Source organism: Lipophrys pholis (assembly GCF_963383615.2).
Source record: "Lipophrys pholis genome assembly, chromosome: 5".
In the NCBI taxonomy this organism is placed as follows: domain Eukaryota; kingdom Metazoa; phylum Chordata; class Actinopteri; order Blenniiformes; family Blenniidae; genus Lipophrys; species Lipophrys pholis.
In genome coordinates, this window is record NC_137628.1 from 17760292 (window position 1) to 17783433 (window position 23142).

Below are 23142 nucleotides of genomic sequence, written 5' to 3' on the forward strand. Positions count from 1 at the left end.
CGTATTTTGCAACAAGGGAAAAAGTTTAGTGTTGTGTCAGCGCCTCGAATGCAGCTGACTACTGCAGGAGCCATTCACAAGCAAGGCAATTTGTGGAGAAACATGCGTGAACACAAAGGTGTGCTGCACTTGTGGAAATGTATGACAAACCGTTTTTGTACTATAATTATTAAACATTGAGTGTAATTTATTGATACGATTTTAACACTCGAATTGTGTTGTTTTTCATTGCTTTAGTTGATGGCTTTATATTATTAGATATGTCTTTCAATGCTTATTGCAGATACATTTCAGAGGTTTTTGTCGTACCTCCAGGCATCAACTCTGGAACTCTATGGACAAATCATTTGAATTGCGATCTTCTTTGACTCATTTTAAAGATAAGTGGTTATCTCCTATGCAAATACTATCCCATTGATTTGAGACGTTTTTTTGGTTTGATTGTTTTTTAAAGTCAGTTTTCTCTGCTTGTTGCTCCTTGCTCTTTTTTGTTGTTGTTACTGTAATGTTTGTTGATGAGGACGAGTTCAAATAAGCCCCATGGGCTCATTTCCTCTCCTGAACAGTCAAGTTGTATTTCTTGTTATTGTGTAATCTATTACATTCTTAGTTTTTGTAAAAAAAAAGAAGAAGAAAGAAAGAAAGAAAGAAAGAAAGAAAGAAAGAAAGAAAGAAAGAAAGAAAGACTGAAATGACGAATGCAGGTTATTCTAACATTTTATTTGAATGTCGTTTACAAAACATCTCTTTTACCAATCATTCCGTCTGATTGACAGTTGTTTGTTTTTTGGGGGGGGGGGGTTTGGCCCCGAGCCAACGATTACCCTCGCTCATCCTTCGTTCTGATTGCTTCTTCACAATAAAAGTTCTCACCTCTTTCCGCCGAAACACGTGAACCGAGACTGTGACGGAGCGCTCTTATTGTGAAGGTGAGAGAAGCTCTTCACAATGCTTAGTCACAGTGAGTTACAGCTCCCCCACCACCACCACCACCACCACCCCGCTCCTCCTCCACCGCCTCCTCCTTCCTCGGCGTAGCACAGCTCGGCAGACCTGCGATGGAGGAATTGAGCTACGTGAGTTTCTTTTACTTTAAGCTTTCCTCTTGGGGTAAACAAGAGCGACGCGGAGTCGCGAGCGGATGCTGCCAAAATGCCCCGCGGTTCGCCGTTTGTTCGCATTGTTGTCCGGGGTTCGGCTCTCAGCCGTCACTCCGCTGGCTATTATTAGGGAGCCGTATTCTGCTTTCAAAGCTCTTATTTCCGAAACGTTCAACTTGTTATTCGCGGTGCCTCCGCCTGTTTTACGGTGACACCGCTCGGGCTGAGTGCCTCGATCGGCGAACCAAAACAAAGGTGTTTTATTTTCAACGGGATTACGCTCCGTGGGTTTGTGCCTCCGCGCGGCGGGTGTTTTAGATGAAAACAAGCGCAGAGAAACGCTCCGAGCCGCCGAGAGGAAACGAGGCTTTTGTTGTGTCAGGTAGATGGCGCGGGAATCTAACTCCCCCATCTGGGTTTATGTAAGGACTGGCTGCACTTCTGGGTCATGTTTTGGTACATCCAGTTCCACTGTTTGCTCGGTGAAGAGTTCACGATGAGTCACCGAAGCGACGCGCTCTGCCAGGAAAGAAATGCCCGTTAAAAAAAAAACACGGCGCGATCGCCGCCCTGGAGTCGCTGACACCGCCGCGATGATATGACTCGGACATAACTGCTCAAACTTGCCTGAGTCACACTCCAGATCCCTAGAATGGCATCCGAGGGATCGCAGGCCCCGAAGGGTGGTTCCCAAACTGGGGTGCAGGGCACATTGGAGAAGGGGGGAGCTGATATAGTGCCCCCCACCACCACACACACACACGCACACACACACACACACACACACACAAACAACACTTGACAGCCAGCTAAATCCTGTCAGTGGGATTGCAACACAGCAAGGGAGCATGTTTGTTCATATATTCTTCTACTTTCTGTTTCATGAATCTAAACTTTGTGTCAGGTTCATGGCTGCAACTGAGAATTACCGTCATCACTGGTTATTTAATTTACTGGGTGAAGCAGCTTCTGGAGCTGAAATAACACAAATAATAATCTATTTCTAGAGGGTTTTTTTTTAGGGTTTTTTGCTGTGGTTTTCAGGTGTGTGAGGATTCAAGGCTTCTATCTCGAAGTCAGTGTAAGATAATGAAGCATTCCATGGCTATTTGTTTATTTACACATACCAGAAATGCAATATTGGAATACTCTGTCAGCTTCTATGATTAAATAGTATACAGATGCAGCAAGTAAATGGCCATAAATAAGTTGTTTTTCAATGGGTTACCAGAATAAGCAGAACTTTGTCATTGATTTATTAAAAAAAATTTCTGAGGCAATTTTCAAGCTAAATCGTCAATCATTTATTGTTTTTTGTTCTCGCTTGTCATTTAGGAGGGGGTGTTGCTCTCTCCTCAAGGAATGGAGAAAAAAAAAATAGCCTCTGTAAAATGTTGTTTACTGTTACAGAAAAGTGACAAATCTTCATATTTTACATTAGTGCGGAACAATTGTATTGAAAGTTAATATAAACTCCAAAGAAATGTCAAAATACATAGCTTTAACTTGACGAAATTACAATAAATTCAAATATCTTTTCAGATTGTACTACTCTATGTCCTAAGGAGTACACGCATGTCACTTTTTATTACAGCTCAAACGTTTGTACGTCAAATTGTTGGTCAAATCTTAAACAAATTCAGCAGGTGGACTGAAAATAAATTGTTTGAAATAGTTACCGATTAAAAAATCCTCTTTATTTTTGGAGTCAAATTAAACATATACTGTTTTTGTTGGAGCACATTGTTTTGTATCATTAAATGTCACCGCAAAGGTTTGTTTACTGTCGTATAAAACACAGGTTTTTAAATGAAAAGACTAATATTATCTTTGAAGAAATATCAAGACACATATACTTAAAGTTTGATAAAGTTTCATCATAATTACAGTCATCAACAAATACTCACAAAAACAAATCAAGCAAAATCATCAAACGTGGGCTGTTTCAGTTCAAGCTTGTTGTTGTTAGATGATACCTAAAAAAAGATACCAACACAATAGTCTGTTTACTGCAGCGCGAGAAAGTTCGAGAAGTTACGCAACGCTTCACCTTTGAGCTGCTTGCAAGACATTTCAGAGGGAACATCATGTGAAGAATAAATTCTTCCTTAAACGTGATGAAGTGAGGCTTTAATATGGGCTTTGACATTCCCTTATAGTTTCAGTGACATATTTCTTTTTTATTGAACTAAATTATAGCCTGTGTGTATGAGGCTCAATAAGTTTAATTGTCGGCTTTCGTCACACTGAAACCTTTCTGTCTTTTGTTATCGGTCAAACATTAAGCTGTGCAGCCAGAACTGAATGACACTCCGGTTTGTCACAGTAGTGCCTGTTCACCTGGGAGGGCGAGCAGGTTGAGCAATATGGAACTATTATACCCAGGAGCTTGGGGGGGGGGGGGGCATGCGAATTGAAATCGTGGTTTGTTTCACATTAACATTGGGCTGATGATCCCTGCGGCGTGTCCCCCTCTGTTGATTAGATAACTATAATGCGCTGACGCGATCAATACCATGTTTCCATCATCTTTACCGAAAGTCAAACACCCTGTCCTGTGCATTGTAAACTTTTATCAATCAGGTGATTATTACCGCGCGCGTTCAAGGTATGTGTGCTTTGTTATGTAACGGTTCACGTGCAGAAGCGTTGCTGCTGAGTAATTCTGAATCAGCAACAGATTAGTTCTGATTGATCTTTACAGTCACAGCCTGAGTGGAATGACAGGAGAGTGATTATTTGACCGCTTCACATGTCCAACGGTAGGAAAACTTCTTGGTCATTGCCCGGAGCCTACATAATCCCCGTGGAACTTTTCCTAACCAGACCAGAGAGCCGGCTCCTGCTCGCTCTTATCAGCTCCCGCAGTGGCTTTGTCCAGATCGTCCTGCAGGGAGAGAGAAAGAAAGTTTCCCTGGACTCTTGATTGAAAGATTAGATTAGGTTTTTACATTTGAACCAAACTGTGATGATCAGTCAAGGGTGCTCCAAGATTTTATAGACCGTTGCATAAACTGTTCCACCTGAACAAATCTCAGTACAGAGTAAAAAAGGTTGCAGAGTTTGTTTTTTTTGTTTTTTTATGTGCGGAATTTGACACTGCGTCACTTCCTCATTGCTCAGGGGCATTTTCCTGGTTTATGTGTTGTGTCCATGGTCTTGCTGTTTTACTTTTATTTTTAATATAAATCCAATATTGGTCCAAAAAAAACAACATATTTCAGTAATGTTCACTTAAAATTTCCACTTATTCTCTTAAAAAAAAAAAAAAAAACTGGCGACACATTTTAGATGATTCATCTTAGACTAACCGCTTTAAGAAATCCTGAATCCAATTGAAATTCAGAAGCAGCTTCCGCAGAGTCTCCTCTGAGCGGCTCAAAGTATTGGGCTTGTGTCACACAAATCCAAATCTAGCTGCCAGTATTCCATCCATCCATCTATTCATTAATATTACAACTCTACTAATTCAAATGTGGGGTAAGTTAAGACGTGGGTGGAAGAAACCTGCTTTCTTTTAGTGAAATGGACAATTCTTATGCGGTTTGGCTGCAAAAAGTGCATTCAGCTTTAAAAGGAGGAACTTCAACGTCAATAAAACTGAATCAGAAAGGATGCGTGTGAAGTTCATTGTGTTGAATAGGAGAAATGCTGCCTCAACACCGATAATCTCAGTGTGCTAAATTTCTCGTCACATACTTGTGAGCGTTTTTGCTTGCCGTTGGCGCTGTCGGCATTGCTGTCTATGTACACAGAGTAAAAAGGCGAAATGTGTTCTTTTTCCTTACAAATAATGGCTCTGTTTTTCTCTCTTTATTTCCAGTCTTCCCATGAATCAACCGCTTCCTAGTAAACACAGCTGGGCAGCCACGTGGAAGACGTCTCCGCGGCGAACCACCCACCTCCCTCGTCTTCATTCCCAAAGGGCTCCACGTTACGCCGCCGACACTTTTGGCTCTTCTTTCCTTTTGAAGATTTCTATTTTCTGACTCTGCGGCTCTGCGCTGAAGTGTAGCCCCCGGAGAGAAGTTTCAGTCGCTTACTTCTTTCAAGAATGAAGCAATGATTTAGGCGTCCTAAAGGAATCAATGTGCAACATTGACCTGCACTGTCGGTGAATCTTTCAAACTTTCCCCTTTTTACATTCAAGGTGTCCAATGAGTTACTTCACTGAACACGTCGGATCAATGTCAATTAATTTAAAAACCTCAAAAGAAAACAGTTCAATAGACAAGCGAGAGTGGCTGGACATACTGGATTGTTTTTGCCAGGAGTGACTGGCAAGTTTCTGTCAACATCCCAAAGTAGTGGAAAGCAAAACGGTTGTGTTGCCAACACAAACCGCCGACCTGAAGGAGGTCGCCGTGTGTCCCGTTAACTTTTCACTTTCATAAAAGTCCTATTTTCTGTCATTCTCAAACTCGATTCTGGAGACTTTAGCCTCCCGACGGCGCCAGAGGAAGATTTAACGACAAACATTTCCACTATGTTGGAAGTGCAGCACGCGCCAGCGCACGCAGCCATGAGCGGGAACTTACGCATAAGTCTGTAGTAATGCCGTAATGAAGAGAATGGCTGGACTCAAGTACTGAGAAGAGCACGGAACTCCTCATTTCTTCATAAATCATCCGCTCAATCATAAATCAGAGATACCCAGGAGAGCCCGGAGGAGTCTACGTCACTGTCTGCCAGTTTAAGCACTTTCTTTCATTTTACCCATGGCTGCATGCGGCGCAAGGATGCCCCATAACGCTGCCCGCTGTTCTTGAAGGAGAGTGAGAGAGAGCGAGCGAGCGAGAGAAAACGAGGAGACCGGGTAGGAAATGACAGAGTGTTTGACAGAATGCAAAGCGGTGGTGACCCCATCCACGCAGAACGGCCACCGCGTCTTCAGCTACACGCTCGAGAGCCACACGTCGGCGGCCTTCGCCATCATGAACGAGCTGCGTGTGGAGCGTCAGCTTTGCGACGTCACACTGCGAGTTCGCTACAAGGACCTGGAGGCGGTGGACTTCGTGGCCCACAAGGTAGTCCTGGCCTCGTCGTCGCCGGTCTTCCGGGCCATGTTCACCAACGGCCTGAAGGAGTGCGGCATGGAGCTGGTGCCGATCGAAGGGATTCATCCCCGGGTGAGTCGCCGCTCTACTTTTTTAAGTTTTTTTTTTTGAATAAACATACAAACATTAAACTGTCAGCTTCAACTCAACTTAAATATCAAACCTTCCTTCCATCCATCTTTTAGAAACAGGATACACCCTGGACAGGTCATCAAACACAGAGAGAGAGAGAGACAGTCACACTCGCTCACATTTACTAAGAAATTCATCTAAAACACATTTTTCTTGATTGGGAGGAAACCAGAGGATGAAAAATCCCATGCATGCGAGAAGGGAACAGGAAAAGTGCAGACAGACTCTCAACCACTTTTAAACCAGTGGTTGATGGGCAGATGTGATCATTTGACATTTAAGGAGACGTAAAACCAACGGTGTGGATTCATAATAGGGCACAAGAATAGTTTTGCTCTTGGGAGGCTCATTTAATGAACTGATTTATTCTCAATACAGTTCCAGAACATTTTCAGGAGTTACCTTCCTAAAGCCCACACTGTCTCCAGTATTTAGAGTCACTTCTGTCTCAACACTTTTCCTTGTCTGTTGTTTTTTTTGTGTTTTGTTGCTGTTATTCCCACATGTCCGGAAAAAAAGAAACGAGTCTGACCATTCAACCTAAACTCCTTCTAAATATTTGAGTTTGAATATTTCCAAAGAAATGCACACCTGCCTCTGCACCAAAAAAACTTGCTCAACGCCTTTATGATGACGTCAAATAAATGCATTCGGAGTCGGGGAGAAACGGTTGTGACTTGCTTCACAAGGTAGATTTAAGATATTTGTTCAACACTTGGCCCTCGGAGTACTGCTCATCAGAAACCAACAGGAGGATTCTAAGTGGTGTGAATCCACTTTTAGAATAAAACACAGTTCTGTCCATCAATCTTAAATGTGGCTTTATCCATTTTAGGGTCACACACTGCTCGGCCTGATTTAATTTGACAATGTTTTCATACCTTAAGACCAGTATTTGGTGTCGCCACCTCTTCAATTTAAACGGCTTGAAATATCCTTTTTCGCTGTTGCTCTAAACACTTTCTGAGGGATTCCAGAGAGGCTGTGAACTTAATGACCTAAACACAAATATTCATGTAGGCCAAGGGCGTGTCGAACCCGGCTGCTTATTCGGTCACTAAAGCCAAGCAAGTTAGCTGTTCTCAAAGAGACAAGGAAGCTGCTTTTTTTTTTTTTTCTCTTCTCCAGCTAACCTGTGCATGTTGTAATCCTGATCTTCTATAATAAGTTTTGCATTTTGTAGATTTACAAGTATTCGGTTTTGGGTAATGTATATTATTTCTTTCATGCCATAAACGTACAGCATCTTTAAAATGATACTGAGATCATTTGCACTGCTGGAATCCGTGATGTTACCGAACCTGCGTTTACATTTCTGTCCACTATAAACAATTTGTTCAGTTTGAAAAACAAAAGCACGTGCGTGACATTTTCTGCACGGTGAACACTATGACACACCTGGTCTGAATAATCTCTCGCTTTGGCTGTATGTTTTCTCGGATGATAAAAATAATCACGCAGGCATTAGTCATCCGTCGGCGAGATGCTAATCCATCTGTTCTTCGCCGTGAGGAATAAGCAAACACACGAATACTATTAAAAGCTTAGGTTTTTTTTTCCCCCTCTTCCTCCATCATTTACTTACTGTAAAGATTGCATTAATCTAATCCCTCGGATTTAATCTGCTCTCTCTCTGTCATTCAGGTTATGGAGAGACTGATAGAGTTTGCCTACACAGCAAGCATTTCCGTGGGTGAGAAGTGTGTCATCCACGTGATGAACGGCGCCGTCATGTACCAGATCGACAGCGTGGTCAAAGCCTGCTGCGACTTCCTGGTCCAGCAGCTGGACCCCAGCAACGCCATTGGCATCGCCAGCTTCGCCGAGCAGATCGGTTGCACAGAGCTCCACCAGAAGGCCCGAGAATACATCTACCTGAACTTCAGCCAGGTGAGGCCCGAGGATGCAGCCACAATAAGATGAGATACTTGGAGTTGAGCCGGAAATATGGAGCCAGCAGTGGCTTGACGGTGGACATGGTGTCCAAAACCGATAACTACCAGTATGTTTTACTACACGAGACAAACAGCAGTGGACACACAATCGCGTAAACTACTTATTTTATGTAGAATTTAGTTTCACAGTGAATTTGCTGTTTCTCACTGTCGGTTATCAGAATATTTTAGTGTTGCAGGTGAGAACAATGACATTTAATAAATGTGATTGCATTTCAAATAGCTGAAGGTACAAAGTTCAATTTTACTTGGTGTACTGTGTGAACCAGGGTAATTGTTCGCATGAGTAAATGCCATTTCAGTTGTTACAATGTGGTTTATGTCGAATGACTTTTCTGTTCTCGGCTTGTGGCTTCGTGCATTGAGAATGAAAGCGATGAGTCATGGTGACTGGTGTGCGGCTTTTTGCTGTGGCCGGTGCATACCAAACTGCAAGAAATGACTAGACAGTACAACAAAAGAGCTCTTTTTTTTTTTTAATCTCTTGGAGGATGTAGAAGCAGAAGCAGACTAGTTTTGAGTTACCGAGTTGTGTTATTGTCAAGTCTTGTGTTTTTTTTCTACGTGAACAAGTAAAGAAGGGAAAAAAATATACATTTCAAACCGAGTCATTGCACACAGACCAGTGCCAAGTGTTTTATCAGTAAAATCAAGAAACACTCGCATGTGACTCTAAATGAACCGTATCTTGTTCCTCTATTGTCTGGTAAAGTTTCAGACACATTGACTCACAAACTGACAAGGATTCAGTCACGCGTGAATAGTAATGTGACGTTTGAAGCCGATGGATTACTTTGGTTAGTCTGTTAGCTGCACTTATCTGGTCCCTGCTTCTTTATCTTGTGATACAGAAAGAAATCTTTTATTTGGGACTTTTTGTAATCACTATATGTATTTTGACATTAATCCCTACTACTTGCAGGTGGCGACCCAGGAGGAGTTCTTCAACTTGTCCCACTGCCAGCTGGTTAATCTCATCAGCCGCGACGAGCTCAACGTGCGGTGTGAGTCTGAAGTCTTTCAAGCGTGCGTGGCCTGGGTGCGCTACGACCGGGAAAACAGGCGACCGTACGTCCAAGCCTTACTCCAGGCTGTTCGCTGCCATTCCCTCACCCCCAACTTCCTGCAGGCCCAGCTCCAGTCTCTCGACTGGGACCCCCAGTGTAAAGACTACCTAGCCCAGATCTTCCAGGACCTCACGCTCCACAAGCCCACTAAACTCATTCCCTGCAGAACTCCCAAGGTGCCGCAGCTGATCTACACGGCGGGGGGTTATTACCGTCAGTCTCTCAGCTACTTGGAGGCCTACAATCCGTGTACGTCGACCTGGCTGAGGCTGGCCGACCTGCAGGTGCCCCGCAGTGGCTTGGCGGCCTGCGTGATCAGCGGGCTTTTCTACGCCGTCGGTGGGAGAAACAACGCGCCTGATGGCAACATGGACTCAAACGCTTTGGACTGTTACAATCCGATGAACAACTGCTGGCTGCCGTGTGCGCCGATGAGCATGCCCAGGAACCGGATCGGAGTGGGTGTCATCGACTGCATGATATACGCAGTCGGAGGATCGCACGGGTGCATTCATCACAACAGCGTGGAGCGGTGAGCAAACGAACGCCGAGCTGTCGTCTATTGTTCGGCCTGTTCTAATTTCTCTCGGCTCATGTCAACAGGCATGTCGCTCTAGTGAGCCACATGGACGCTCTGCATTAAAGTCGACTGATTTTCACCTCACTATTGATTCAGTAAAAGATAATGATACCTTTACATGTTACAGTGCATATCTAGTCCAATTTTCTGCTCTCATCTGGTTATTGTATGGATTCATCGCGTGACTGAAAACAACCCGGGGAACTTCCTGGAAAATAATTGGTAGTGTTTCACTTCCTGCAGCTTATTTTTTAGGGTTTATTGTTATTAAACCTGTTCAGAGCTAAAAATAGAATTGTAGTGGGATTTTTTATTTTTTTTTGTCTTTACCATTTCTTTTGAAAAAACTTTTTTGTTATTAAAATACAAAGTACTTTGCCAAGCAAATCACAACCTCTGTGAAAGAGGAACATGCCAAACCTGTCTGGTGGATGACATCACAAAAGACATGATTTACCACCGCTCGGTGCGTTTCGTCACTGGAATGAAGCAAGTGAATCACTGGAGCTTCAGCATTCTGTGCTTTAACTCAACTTGTTTAGTAATACTGTAATGAAAACCAAGTTCCTGCAGTAAATGTAGAAATAGTGTGAGAATCAGCTTTTCTGTCTGTGTCGCTTCTCCACAGGTATGATCCAGAAAGGGACCAGTGGCAGCTGGTCGCCCCGATGTTAACGCGGCGTATCGGTGTGGGTGTGGCGGTCATCAACCGCTTGCTTTACGCCGTGGGAGGCTTCGACGGCGCCAACCGCCTCAGCTCCTGTGAGTGCTATAATCCTGAGAGGGACGAGTGGAAAACCATGGCCTCCATGAATACCGTGCGCTCTGGAGCTGGTAAGGAAATAATGGAAACTGCTTTTTTTTTTTTCTCATGTTAAAGTCAAGAGTCCAGACGACAATAAGTCGGTGAAAGTTGCACATTTATTCACTCAAGTTTGTTTCCACAGTTTGTTAGTGATACATGGAAGGTCGTCCATCTGATTCCAGAGGAGCTTTTAGTTTGTGTCAGTCGATCAGTAATCCAAACACACAGGAGTTTACAGAACAGTGAATACGTCGGGAGTTAAAGGGTTAATGTGCTCCAATGCGTCTCCATTCCAGTCAAGAAAGAGCCGGCGCCTCAGAGCCGCGTCGCTTTCCCTCAGTACCTAATGTTGGTTTTTGATGGTGTTTAAACTTTGATTTGCAAAAGTGGGAGAAAGTCGAGACACTTAGACTTTCATTGTAGACACTCATCATTTAGATAAAAATTGAATCATGTGCTGAGCCACATATAAAACATAGAAGAGAAGTTTAAAGATTGTGCGTCTTTCATCTGTGTGTACTTCCCTTGTACCAGAGTGATTGTGACTTTTCGGAGCATCAATTTTGACCAGTCTGGTCGTCATAGCGGGAGGCGTGTGTACGGCAACCTGAAAGTGTTGCATCAGATCTTTTGCTAATAGGAGCACATGCTTTTGAAATGCACATTTGAATCATGTGGACTGACCCAAAAAAATAAAAAATAAATACTTGTGTTAGGTGTGTGCTCACTGGGTAATAACATCTTCGTGATGGGCGGATACGACGGCACCAACCAGCTGAACACGGTGGAGCGCTACGATGTGGAAACTGACGTGTGGAGCTTTGCTGCCTCCATGAGGCACCGGCGCAGCGCTCTGGGAGTAACTGCATTACACGGACGCATCTACGTGCTGGGTAAGAAGTATGGCAGGAAAAAGCACCGTGTATTGTTTTTGTCTTGCATATTGTTTCATAGTGAAAAGGATCAGCCTGAAGTTAAGACTGGATCGCATGGAATCGTCCCTAATTTTAGGATTGTTTTAAATACGGATGCCACATGATTCTGATGAGCGGCTCGAACCTTCAGTCGTGTTTAAAGACGGCCAGTCGCCTCATGCACATATATCGTTCACTTTATCCCTGCAGCGGTTTAAATGAGGTTTCCCAGTATGGAAATCAACCACTCCAGGAATTGAATAGATGCAGTATCGTCCCTTCATCGTGTGTAACTCTGATTCGTTTTGAGTATGGATCTTCTTGCCTCTGTTTGTGCCGTAATACATACCAACATTCATTCAAATCATGGGTGTCAAACACATTTTAGCTCACTTTTGATCTCAGATAGAAACATTATATTGCTTAAATAAGAGAAACTCCAAATTGTTTCATTTGTGTCAGTGCAGAGAGGTACAAGCAGATTCTGAAGAATTTATTAATTTGGAAATGGTAGTGATCTCCATTGGTAAAATAAGTCATTTATTCTTGGATTTAAAAAATTTTTTTGCACAAGTTGTCCTGCGGGCTCGATCAGCCCCATCGCGGGCCGGTTTCGAACCCTCACCCCACTGTGCCTGGCTTGAATGTCACTGTTGGTCTTTCAGGAGGATACGATGGCAACACCTTCCTGGACAGTGTGGAGTGTTATGACCCGGAGACGGACACCTGGTCGGAGGTGACGCACATGATGTCTGGGCGGAGTGGCGTGGGCGTGGCCGTCACCATGGAGCCCTGCCAAAAGGACCTGCCGCAGTGCGAGAAGTCCGAGAGGGAGGGCGGCGCCGCATCACCGGCCGGCTCCGGGTTTCACCACAGTCGGCGGCACAGCGGAGGCTTCGGCAAAGACGCATGAGGCTCATTATCTCACTCCGTCTCATACTTGTGTTCCTCAGACGGACACCCCGAACCCCAACTCTGTTGTCCCAAAACAAAATGAATGAAGTCCCCACGAGTAGAACCAGACAGACAAGCTGCTGCATTGATTCTGGACATGAAAAATTCATGTCAATAAAGATTCAGTAGCATTTTCTTCTTTTTTTTAAAATAAATGTGTTTTTGATATTCCTCTCCACTGAAGTGAAACTTAACTTAAAAATTAGTTTAATCTACCCCAGACAATCCAGTTTCTGTAGTTGTAATCGGATTCATTTGGTTGTAAATTGTGTCAAGCCAAAGCAGACATACTGAGTCACATCATGATTTAAGAAAAGGGCTGCATAGTAAAAACGTTAGTTTACTGGCTCAGAGAGTCATTGGGGGCTCTTAAAGGGGGAAAAAAAAAATCAGACAGAGAAGGAAAATACATCAACTGACTAGATGATGTTCACAAGACAAAAAAACAAAGGTAGTAGCATTTGTCAGTTGAGGCCCTTAGAGTACAAAGTGCCATTGTAATGCCTGCCGGCATCACTGATATCAGTATATTGTTTTGAGGAGTTCGTGTTGGAGCAGCACAGCCAGGGTGACTGTGTCATCTAGAAATTGATGAAGTCACACGATGAAGCTCTCACACAGCTGTGGGTCTCATGCGAGACGATCTTCATTTCCATACAAAACTTTGTTACAGATACCCGAGACTCACTTATTCCAAGAGCTATTCATTAAATCAGCTTGACGATTGACGATTTTGTCGTGCTCGTTGCAAGATTAGATATGAAAAATAAAAGTGGGTCTAAACTACCACTACCAGGTACAGGCATGAGCTTTTCTTTATTTTTGTTCTCAAGTAATATAAGTACAACTTTTTAAGTATTTGGCAGAATTCAAAAGCTAATTTTAGGGTTCATCTCCAGACCGATCGGCTCAATTCTTGAAAGTTTCCCTGGTAAAGTGAATGGGGGGGGGGGGCGGAAATACTTTAAAAAATGTATTCTGAAATGTAGGATGAGTCAGAACCTTTGAAGTCACATGACTTTACCATGTGACACACATCCCCAGAAACATGCTGCTTGCATGAGGCCCACTGTCTGAAAGAGAGATGTAGAGCCAAACAGATGTGTCCTTTCACGGACGGCCACTGTTTGGTTCACAAATTGTGACATTTAAAAAAAAAAAAAAGTGTAGTTAAACTATTGTTGACAGAGTCAGCCATCTTTGGTGTGCCAAACAGTGTGAATAAAGAGTTTAGACTTCATGTGGAGGACACAGATCACTGTAGCATTTTAAAAACATCTCACTGAATGTGTTTTATATTAAAAACGCTAATATCTGACCGAACTGATAACCTCTCACCTGCAGTTGACTTTTATTTGTGTTTTGGTTTTTTCACATCCACGAGACCTCAAATACAGAAGTGACCATGTTTGTGCATTAGTGTTCAAATATTGTACGCTAATGACAACAACCTGCTTAAAAGAAGTGTATTTGTAACAGCAATTTAAGCTACAAAGGTTTTTAAGTGATGTTTTGTACATTGATATTCTAAGAAGTCCTGTACAGAATTTCAGAGCTCACTTTTTTATTTATTTGTTCAGATCCTGTTTGGGTTTTCTTGTTCCTCTAAACTGACATCAGCTTTGTATTGAATTGGACTCTGGTGTAGTGTTTTTGAATAACTAGCATGCATTGTAACTAAGTAGGGCCGCCTGTTAATGATGATTTTGGATGTTTGTTAAAAAAAAAAAAAAAAAAAATGAAAACAGAAAAAAAAAAGCAACAATGAAAATAATTACTTTGAAAGGGAGGTTTTTTTTTTTTGTTGTTTTTTTTGTCCAGTCAGTGGTTGGAGAGAAAATTTGACTATTTAAGGTCTGCTTTGTACATTTTTTTCCAGCAAAAAAATACCCTGTACAATAAGACTTGTAAAGTAAAATATATGTTTATTGTACTTTTTGTTCTCTTGTGATCATTTCTTTCTCTTTACATCTTTGATCCTCTCACATCTTTTTTTATGTTGAATTTTCACAGCAGATGTGGCCACTGGGAGGCGCCAGAGCACAACTGAAACTTGCGTTAATATTTTAATTTAAGAATCAAGTGTTAAACTTCTACAAATGTTCAGTTTCTGAAGCCTCTTTTTTTTTGTTTGTTTGTTTCTTTCTTTTGAGTGAGTTTAAACTGGCTGCCGGTCTGCCATTAATCGACCACCCATGATAGCTGCATACACATCTAATTTCCTGACAGGTGGCCACAAGAGACCCTTATTATTATTATCCAAGAGGAAAAGGTCTCTGATTATATGGACTTAAATCAGTATGAAGCCTAATCCACCAAAGAGAGGCCAGACAGCTCAGAAGGGGGGAAAAAATGCTTTTGTCAGGGAAAAATTGAGCTGTAAAGTTTGTGTCCAACAGGAAACATGATTTTGATATATTTCAGATGAATATAGATGTCGTATTTAGGCTAAAATATTTATCTAAATCAGGGATGTCAATTATAAGACTCTAATCCAGCCAAACTTCCAAGTAAATTGTAAAAATGTTAAAGAAAAATTTATGATTTTTTTTTTTTTTCAACAAATTTCTTAAGAGTGGTGGACACAACACTAAGATCAGTGTAAGAAAACTAGTGTTGACTTCAACTTCATGCTGTCAGGATGAGTTTGTAAATACCTGCGTAATGCAACAGCTACAGGAGAAGGTTCTTTTTACCCATTTCATGTATTTTGCACCAGAAGGTCTCACTAAAATTGTCTTTTATGTTGAGATTGTAGACATTTTCGGTAGTAATTGTTTGTTATTGTGAAAATATAGACATTTTCATTGTGTATATTCAGTGCCACAACAAAGAAGAACTTTCAAGTTTAAATTTAAAGGTTATTATGGCTCGGTTTTACTGGTCCAGCCCACGATCTAGATCATAGTCACCCCAATGTTTTATCTCCCACCTCTTGTTCCTGATCAGCATCACAAACAGGTTTTTTCATCATAAAAAGAAAAGTGCATCAATCTTTTTTGTAATCAGAATAGTCACCATTTGTCGACAGACTGCAATAGGAAGAATTTGAAAATGATGTTTAATATTTTACATACCAATTGACTATAAAACATGTGGGTATACTTGTTTTGTCAGTTGTTTCTACATTCATAACATATCAACTAAAAAAGGTTCCAATATCTTTTAAATAAGGGTTTTAATATTTATGCCCCCCTTTATTTTTCTCTGTTATTAATAAAGTATGTTCTGTTGTATTCTAGTCTTCCTTATTGTAACACAATATGGAAAAAGTGCTGTTACCACTTTTTCCTTGACTGGGCTTCATTAGGAAAGTTTTGTCACGGATGTCTCGTCCCATTTCTCTCCACCTTCACTCCGGTGAGCGCGTCCCATTCCCGATGAGAAAAACCCTGCAGCTTCCTCTTCCTCCTCCTCTTCCTCCTCCTCCTCCTCCTCCTCCTCTTGCCGCACAGCAGAGGAGCGCCCGCAGACGCAGGTAGGAGAAACTCACCTGTCCCACGCTTGTTTTTTCCACTTTATTTCTCTCTTTAATTCTCAGAACTACTTCTCAGACTTTTTAAAAGTTAATTTATTGCTGTTACCAAGTCTTTGTAAACATGTGGTTTGAAATTTGATCTGGTAAAAGTGTAAAGGTTTCTATAACTAGAAGGGGAAAGTAACTTGGAACTAAAGGTTTGGAGCCGTGCTTTGTTTATGTTTGTCAAATGTGTGAAAGAAAAAAAACTCCCAAAGTAACTTAGATTGATACAGTTATGGTTTAAAGGGATTTGTGTGTTTATTGATGTTTAATGTGAATCTAAAAAAAAAAAGAATGCTTGAAAGTTCCCACCACGTTGTGTTGGGAGAGTCACTTTTGTTGTCAGACCAGTTTATCCACTTTGAACCCAGACTATTCAACCATTCAAAGCCACATATACCTACAGGGAGTACTCACTGTATTTACAATGATATCAGCATTTTATGTTCAGAATACACAGATTATAATGTGTGTGTGTGTGTGTGTCTGTGTGTGGTGTAACTTTAAAGCCCTTGTCAGGAGATCCCTGTGAGGCAGTGCGGAGTTGAAATCTTCGGTCTTTGAAGCCACTCTTTTCTTCCTCCCTTGTGCAGCAAGCAGCCAGGATGATCCCGGTGGGTGAATTCAGAAACTTCGCCACAGAGCAGAGGGAGAAGTACCGGGTCCTCAAGCCGTGGTGGGACGTTTTCTCCGAGTACCTGTGCATTGCTATGCTCATGCTTGGAGTCTTTGGCTGCACCTTGCAGGTGAGGCGTGTACAGACCAGCCCCTCCATGATCATAAGTTTGTCAAAAGACCTCCCTCACCTATTATTTTGTTCATCTCTGCTGTCAGATGTCAGGGCTGATTTGTTGGAGTTTTGTTTGGTTCCCAGGCCTCCTCTTCTCCCCCTGCAGCAGTTCCTACAAGTCAGACTAAAAACACAGGCGGTGTTACTGAACTACCTCGTGTCCTCTGACCCACTTACTTGCTCATCCAGATCACTAACATGCTGCTTAATGTGTCTCCCTCTACCTGATTATCATTTCTGTGTCATATTAAAATAGCCCAGAAGAAAAGAAAACGACTCAATGTGCAATCAGTGACGATGATCGTCTTATTCTGCTACTTGGTTGCTTCATCAGCAGCACCCTGCAAGCAGAACTCGGTGCACTTAAGTGTTGCTGTGAACACATCTCAGGTGTGGGTTAAGGTTAGCACAAAGGAAGAACATCTGATATTGTCTTACAGATGTTCAAGCAACAACATGAGCCCATTATGCCAACTTGCACAACTGTAGACACATGAGAGGATTAGCAAACGGGACCTTAAAAGACCATGAACGTCTTTTGAAGGCGCTTCGGCATTGTCTGAATCAGGAGCGTGGCTGATTAAAAAACCTACACAGCACAGGACTCGAACCAGGAACTTTCTCGCTGTGAGCTGACCGTGTTAACTGCTACATCCAGTGCAGCCTCGGAATAAATCAGGATGTTTCAAATGTGTTCATTTGGGCTTTATTTTCAAAATAACAGCACGAGTTTCTTGGCTTCATGCATCGGTGAACATTTCATTCCAAAATAAATGGTCGACGATGAATTTTTTCTCTTTCTGCTGTATGTGATCATCAGAATGGGAGTTTAGCTGCTCCTAATCTTTAAAGCGTTACCTTTAACTGTAAACCCAGTTATCAACAGTTCTTGAACAAACTGATAGAAAGAAAAAAGTTTGTAAAACATTTTGGTGTGACAGATGTCACATCTGGCTGATGACCTCAAAACACTAAAACAAAATCAAAATCAACATTTTTCTTTTAAATAAGGAGAAAGGCCATGAGCTATAAACACAGAGAAAGAAAATCACATCAATTTAAAGAAATTCTTAATGCAATATACCATGAATATACCTGATCTACAGGATCAGATACTGTACAGTTGGATCTCAAGACAAAGCTTGAACACATTTGAGCAAGTCAATCGGCCAAACGTTGGAAATAAATACAATAAGTTTATTTGAGAATCAGACATGTGTCCTCCATGTTGGACGACGTGCAGTCTATGATTCTTTGATACAAAGTAATAACACAGAGTTCTTTTGCATTCCAGAAAAAGATGCATTGTCAAATTTTCTTCCTTCTTTCATTTGTCCACAGCTCACCCAAGACAAGATTTCGTGCGTGCCGAGCCCGTTCACCAGCCCCACACCTGAGGCAATCGACTGCAGCCACATCCGTAACTACAGGGTTAATGAGACGGGGCAACACTCGCTCGCCTCCCCTGTGAGCCCCGTCATCCGGGAGGTCTCGGGCCGCAAAAACAACCTGGACATTCACCAGTATGTGTTCGTCAACCACTATTGCTACGAGAGGTTCGTCCACTGGTTTGCGAAGTTCTTCCCGTACCTCGCTGTGATCCACACTATGATCTTCATGGTGGCGAGCAGCTTCTGGTTCAAGTTCCCGGGGACTTCTTCTAAAATTGACCTCTTTGTCACCATTCTGGGGAAGTGTTTCGACTCGCCCTGGACCACCAGGGCCCTGAGTGAAGTTTCCGAGGAGAGAGGGGAGGAGAAGCTGGTGAGTTTGCGGAGGAACACGATATCAAAGGATCCCACCGAAAGACGGGCGAACGAGGAGGAGACGGTGGGGCTCCTCCGCTCCTCCTCTGTCAAGTCTAATCCAGAAAAGAAAAGCTCGGAGCCTCAGTCCACGCCGTCGGTACTGGATAAGAAGGAAGGGGAGCAGGCCAAGGCTCTTTTTGAGAAAGTCAAGAAATTTCGGACTCACGTGGAGGAGGCAAGCATCTTACATCGCATGTATGTCTTACAAACTTCACTGAAAGTATTCAAGTTCATATTAATTATGATTTATACTGCATTTCTGGTACAACACATCGAGATAGTGGTGCGCTGCTATGTCCCCCCTGATATCACTGGTTTTGATATCTATTGCTGTAACCACAACAGAGCTAATCTCTTCTCCAAGCTCGCTTACTGCTATATCAGCTTTGTGGGAGTATACGGACTTCTGTGCATCTACACCCTTTACTGGCTGTTTCATCGGCCGCTGAAGGAGTACTCCTTCGATCAAGTCCGGCTGGAGACCGGCATAAACGACATACCGGATGTCAAGAATGATTTTGCGTTCCTCTTCCACCTCGTGGACCAATACGATGCTCTTTATTCAAAGAGATTTGCTGTCTTCCTTTCTGAAGTCAGTGAAAGCCGCCTCCATCAGCTTAATCTCAACCACGAGTGGACCGCCAAAAAGCTGCGCGGCCGTCTAGCGAAGAACTCCAGTAACCGACTGGAGCTGCACCTGTTGATGTTGCCGGGACTTCCTGACACGGTGTTTGACATCGCTGAAGTGGAATCTCTCAAACTGGAACAAGTTAATAATGTAACCATCCCGCCGAGTGTAGCAAAGTTGAACTCTCTTCAGGAGTTATCTCTGGTCTACTGCCCTGCCAAGCTCCAGCTGCCCGCACTGAACCACCTCAAGCAAAGATTAAAGGTTTTACGTGTCGATTTTGAAAATGTCGAGGACTTGCCAGTGTGGATGTACACTTTAAATAGCCTCGAGGAGTTGCACCTGAACGGCCCCCTAGTCAATGAGGTGTCCAAAAGTGGCAGCCTGGACTCTCTCCGGGAACTGCGAGCATTGAGGGTCCTCACTCTCTGCTCTAATCTTGCAAAGATCCCACCCTCCTTAGGAGATGTTGCATTACAACTGCAGCGATTGCACATCTACAATGACGGCGTGAAGCTCCAAGCCTTTAGCATCCTGAAGAAGTTAATCAATCTGACTTCACTGGAGGCTGTGGGCTGTGGCTTGGAGCGTATCCCAAGCGCCGTCTTTAGCCTGAACAATCTGCAGGAGTTGGACCTGAAGGACAACAAACTGAGCACCGTGGAGGAGATTCTGAGCCTGCAGCACTGCCAGCGTTTAGTGACACTCCGACTGTGGCACAACAAAATCACTTACATCCCCGATCACATCAGTAAGCTGCACACACTGGAGACAATGGACATGAGCTGGAACAAGATACGGAAGCTCCCCTCTCGGCTCTTCTACTGCACCAAACTCAGGCACCTTGACGTCTCCCACAATCAGATCACCTATCTCCCTGCTGAAATCAGCATCCTGCAGGGCCTTCAGTTCTTTTCTGCAGCATTCAACTCCATAGAAGCTCTGCCAGAGGAGCTGTTCTCATGTAAAAGGCTAAAAACACTGGTGCTCAGTAACAACCGCTTGTCACATATTAGCTCCAGAGTGGCCAGCCTGGCCCAGCTGGTTCGACTGGACATTAAAGGAAATCCCCTGGAGTCTCTGCCTGTGGAGATAGCGGACTGTCCCCTGCTGACTCGCGGTGGATTGATAGTCGAGGACAGCCTGCTGGACCTGCTGCCATTGGATGTACAAAACGACTTGGCTCAAGCCTGAGTTGGTCCAGTGGACACTTGTTATTGGAGTGCCTTACATCGGCGTAGCGTGGTGACTGAAAGTGAAAGATTAACCCATGAAAACCTGATGCGATGTTATGCGTGTTACTCAGTGTTTTACACTCAGACTGAAAAAGGGTGGTTTTTTTTTTCTCAGAAGATAAACGGGATCCAAGAGGTTTATTGTAAATCACAAAGAAGGTTCTTGGGAGGTAATTCCACTTGTCAGTTTAGTTTTCACCATTAAACACTCCCACTTAAACGCCAAAACGAGGTTCATCTATTTTTGTGAGGGACCCACTACATTGGGTCGACACATGTTCAATCACTGAAAGGGGCATTGAGTCAGCAGGTAATAAAGTATATCACGATAGTGTTTGATGACAAGGAATGAAATCAGAAGCTTTGTTTTTGGAATATAGTTCGAAATTTGAACGAAACATCAATCCCTTTAGATGATCACTTTTCTAACATTAGGTTAGAAAATCAAGCAAAGAAAATATAAAACCCATGAAGATAATTGTTTCTCCTCCTTCGTTTAGTTGCATTCAATCGGTCCCTGTTCTTGAGGATGAGGATCTGAAACCTGCTCAGATTACATGCCAGCTCTGCGCCGGGTCCTCGTGGGTTTAGAGATTACCAAATCCCGGTGGGATTTTTGTTTTGTTTTGTTTTGTTTTGGTTTTTGGTTTTTGAAATATAATCTACTAAACTCTCACAGACTACAGGATAACCAAACTTACTTGTGGTGACAAATGTCATCAAATGTGTTTTGAGATTTTAGATTGAAAAATTATTTGTTCATAGACATGCATATTTGAATCTTTTTTTTTTTTTTCCTGGATTGTAACTGTTGTCATAGATCAAACACAGAAACTTACAGAAACTTTTTTTGTTGAGGTGAATTCCAAAGACATCTTGAAAGTTTTGGTCAGATTCCCATTAGCATTTGCGCTGTACAAAAATCATTGTCGAATGTGACCAGCATTTTTACTCAGACTCAAGTTTTGTTTACTAGCCATTTTGTGCTGTTTCACCTGTAGAGCAGGTTGATAGTGCATGAAGAAGTGTTTCCCACAGTGTGGTGGCTCAGGTTGCTGCCTTTCAGGCTCCAGCCAAGCCGAGGTGGGGGGAGAAAAGCCTTTCAGTAGCCGCGTCGAAGCTGCTCATCGCTCTGTTTACGTTTTCGCTCCAGCAAGACTTTCCTGCATTCATCAGCTTATGAAACAGACAAACGTAAACCGGCCATGTTTAGTGTGCATAACAGGATAACGCATTTAATCGTCTGCTATGAGAAAACAAAAAAAAACTGTTTTGTCTGGTTCAGGGCCAGCTCTTTTTTTTTTTTTTTTTTTATGAACAATTTACTGACTTTTCTAAAGTGGAACATGCATCTTTTGCTCTGTTTTCTGTTCATTTCTAAGCAGAATTCAATATTTAAAGAAAGGTGTCTGGGGGGGGAGGCATGGAGGGGTTTTATAGGAGACTTGAAAAAGACGAAATTTTCACAAACTGGAATTAATAAACATAAATTCCCAAAACAATTGTGTTTTCTTGTGTTGGGTGCTATTTATATGTTGAAATGATAAGCAAAACACAAAAAACTAAATTGGAGCTCACTTTAGTTCGCAACCTTTTAACAGGATTCACTTTACCTAACAATCAGATGTGCTTTGCATTTTTTTGCACTTCCTCCCTGTCAATGTGACGGTTTTGGTGTGGAACTCAAAACAAAGCTGAACTCCCCTGCAACTCATTCCAGCGTTCAGTGTCGTCGTGTCCAGACCTGCAGCAGATTCTGTCAGTCAGTAAACAAGCATGTCTCAGTACCATTCAAGCACACACTGAAGGATCCTCATGTCAAATAACTTCATTTTCCACCTCTTTTTGATCTCGTTTCAGAAGGATTTAACTTTTAGAATCCGGGGGAATAATTTGCATGGCAGGAATTGAAACTGGCAAGAACAAAACTATCAACTTGACTCAGTGAGTCCAGGGATTGAGACAGATAACAGAAAGGGCAGATTCAAGACTTTTATCCACAGGAGGATGGGAAACCAGAAGCAGGTGTGACATGATGGGCGGTGTGAATCACCGTGAGGGAGGAGCACATGCCCACAGGCGCACACTTAGTAATAGGAGAAGGAGAGACAGGTGACACATGGTGATCAGACAGAAACAAGACTGATCGGAAAAGTACTGACATAAGAGGAAGTGAGGTTCACATAGCGCACAAAAATAAAACAATACAAAGGTTGTGTCAATTAGACGATCTCAAAAGAACACGAGCAGTGAAAACATTTAATGGAATCACTTCCTAAATGTTTTTGTCACATTTACCGTTATGTTTCATCTCATAAAGATAAAATATCGACCATCTGTGTTATATCTTAGCTTCAGCTCAACAAACAAAGCCAAAGGAACATATGTGCAGTTTTTGTTCTTAGAGGAGAGAATTTAGTGATTCTAGTGATTACATACCATGATGCAATAAGTCACAATTCCTTACACCATGATACTCAAAGGAAGGCAAAATCATTATTATTTTCTTAAACCTCATTTGTATATCTTTAGTTTCATGTCACTGTGTAGAATCAAATGACCCCCAGCTCAAGTTTAAACACTGCAGTATAAATGAC

The 23142-nt window shown here is 42.5% G+C and overlaps 2 protein-coding genes across 3 annotated transcripts; both read left to right on the top strand.

Annotated features, from left to right (window-relative positions):
* Positions 1-1016: 1016 nt before the first annotated feature.
* Positions 1017-13767, top strand: keap1b (kelch-like ECH-associated protein 1b). Its single transcript, XM_080464295.1, has 7 exons — positions 1017-1076; positions 4924-6229; positions 7934-8179; positions 9167-9843; positions 10520-10725; positions 11413-11589; positions 12276-13767. The coding sequence occupies exons 2-7, from the start codon at positions 5924-5926 to the stop codon at positions 12521-12523; spliced, it is 1860 nt and encodes a 619-aa protein (XP_080320421.1). The 5' UTR covers positions 1017-1076; positions 4924-5923; the 3' UTR covers positions 12524-13767.
* Positions 13768-16016: 2249 nt separating this feature from the next.
* Positions 16017-22040, top strand: LOC308110173 (volume-regulated anion channel subunit LRRC8E). 2 transcript variants are annotated; one of them, XM_080464308.1, is made up of 3 exons: positions 16017-16042; positions 16678-16830; positions 18216-22040. In XM_080464308.1, exons 2-3 carry the CDS (start codon positions 16690-16692, stop codon positions 20502-20504), a joined length of 2430 nt encoding a protein of 809 aa, XP_080320434.1. In that variant the 5' UTR covers positions 16017-16042; positions 16678-16689; the 3' UTR covers positions 20505-22040. The 2 variants fall into 2 exon arrangements, with proteins under 2 accessions (XP_080320434.1, XP_080320435.1); XM_080464309.1 differs by lacking the exon at positions 16017-16042 and adding an exon at positions 16128-16239 and having other exon boundaries at positions 18216-22034.
* Positions 22041-23142: the final 1102 nt, after the last annotated feature.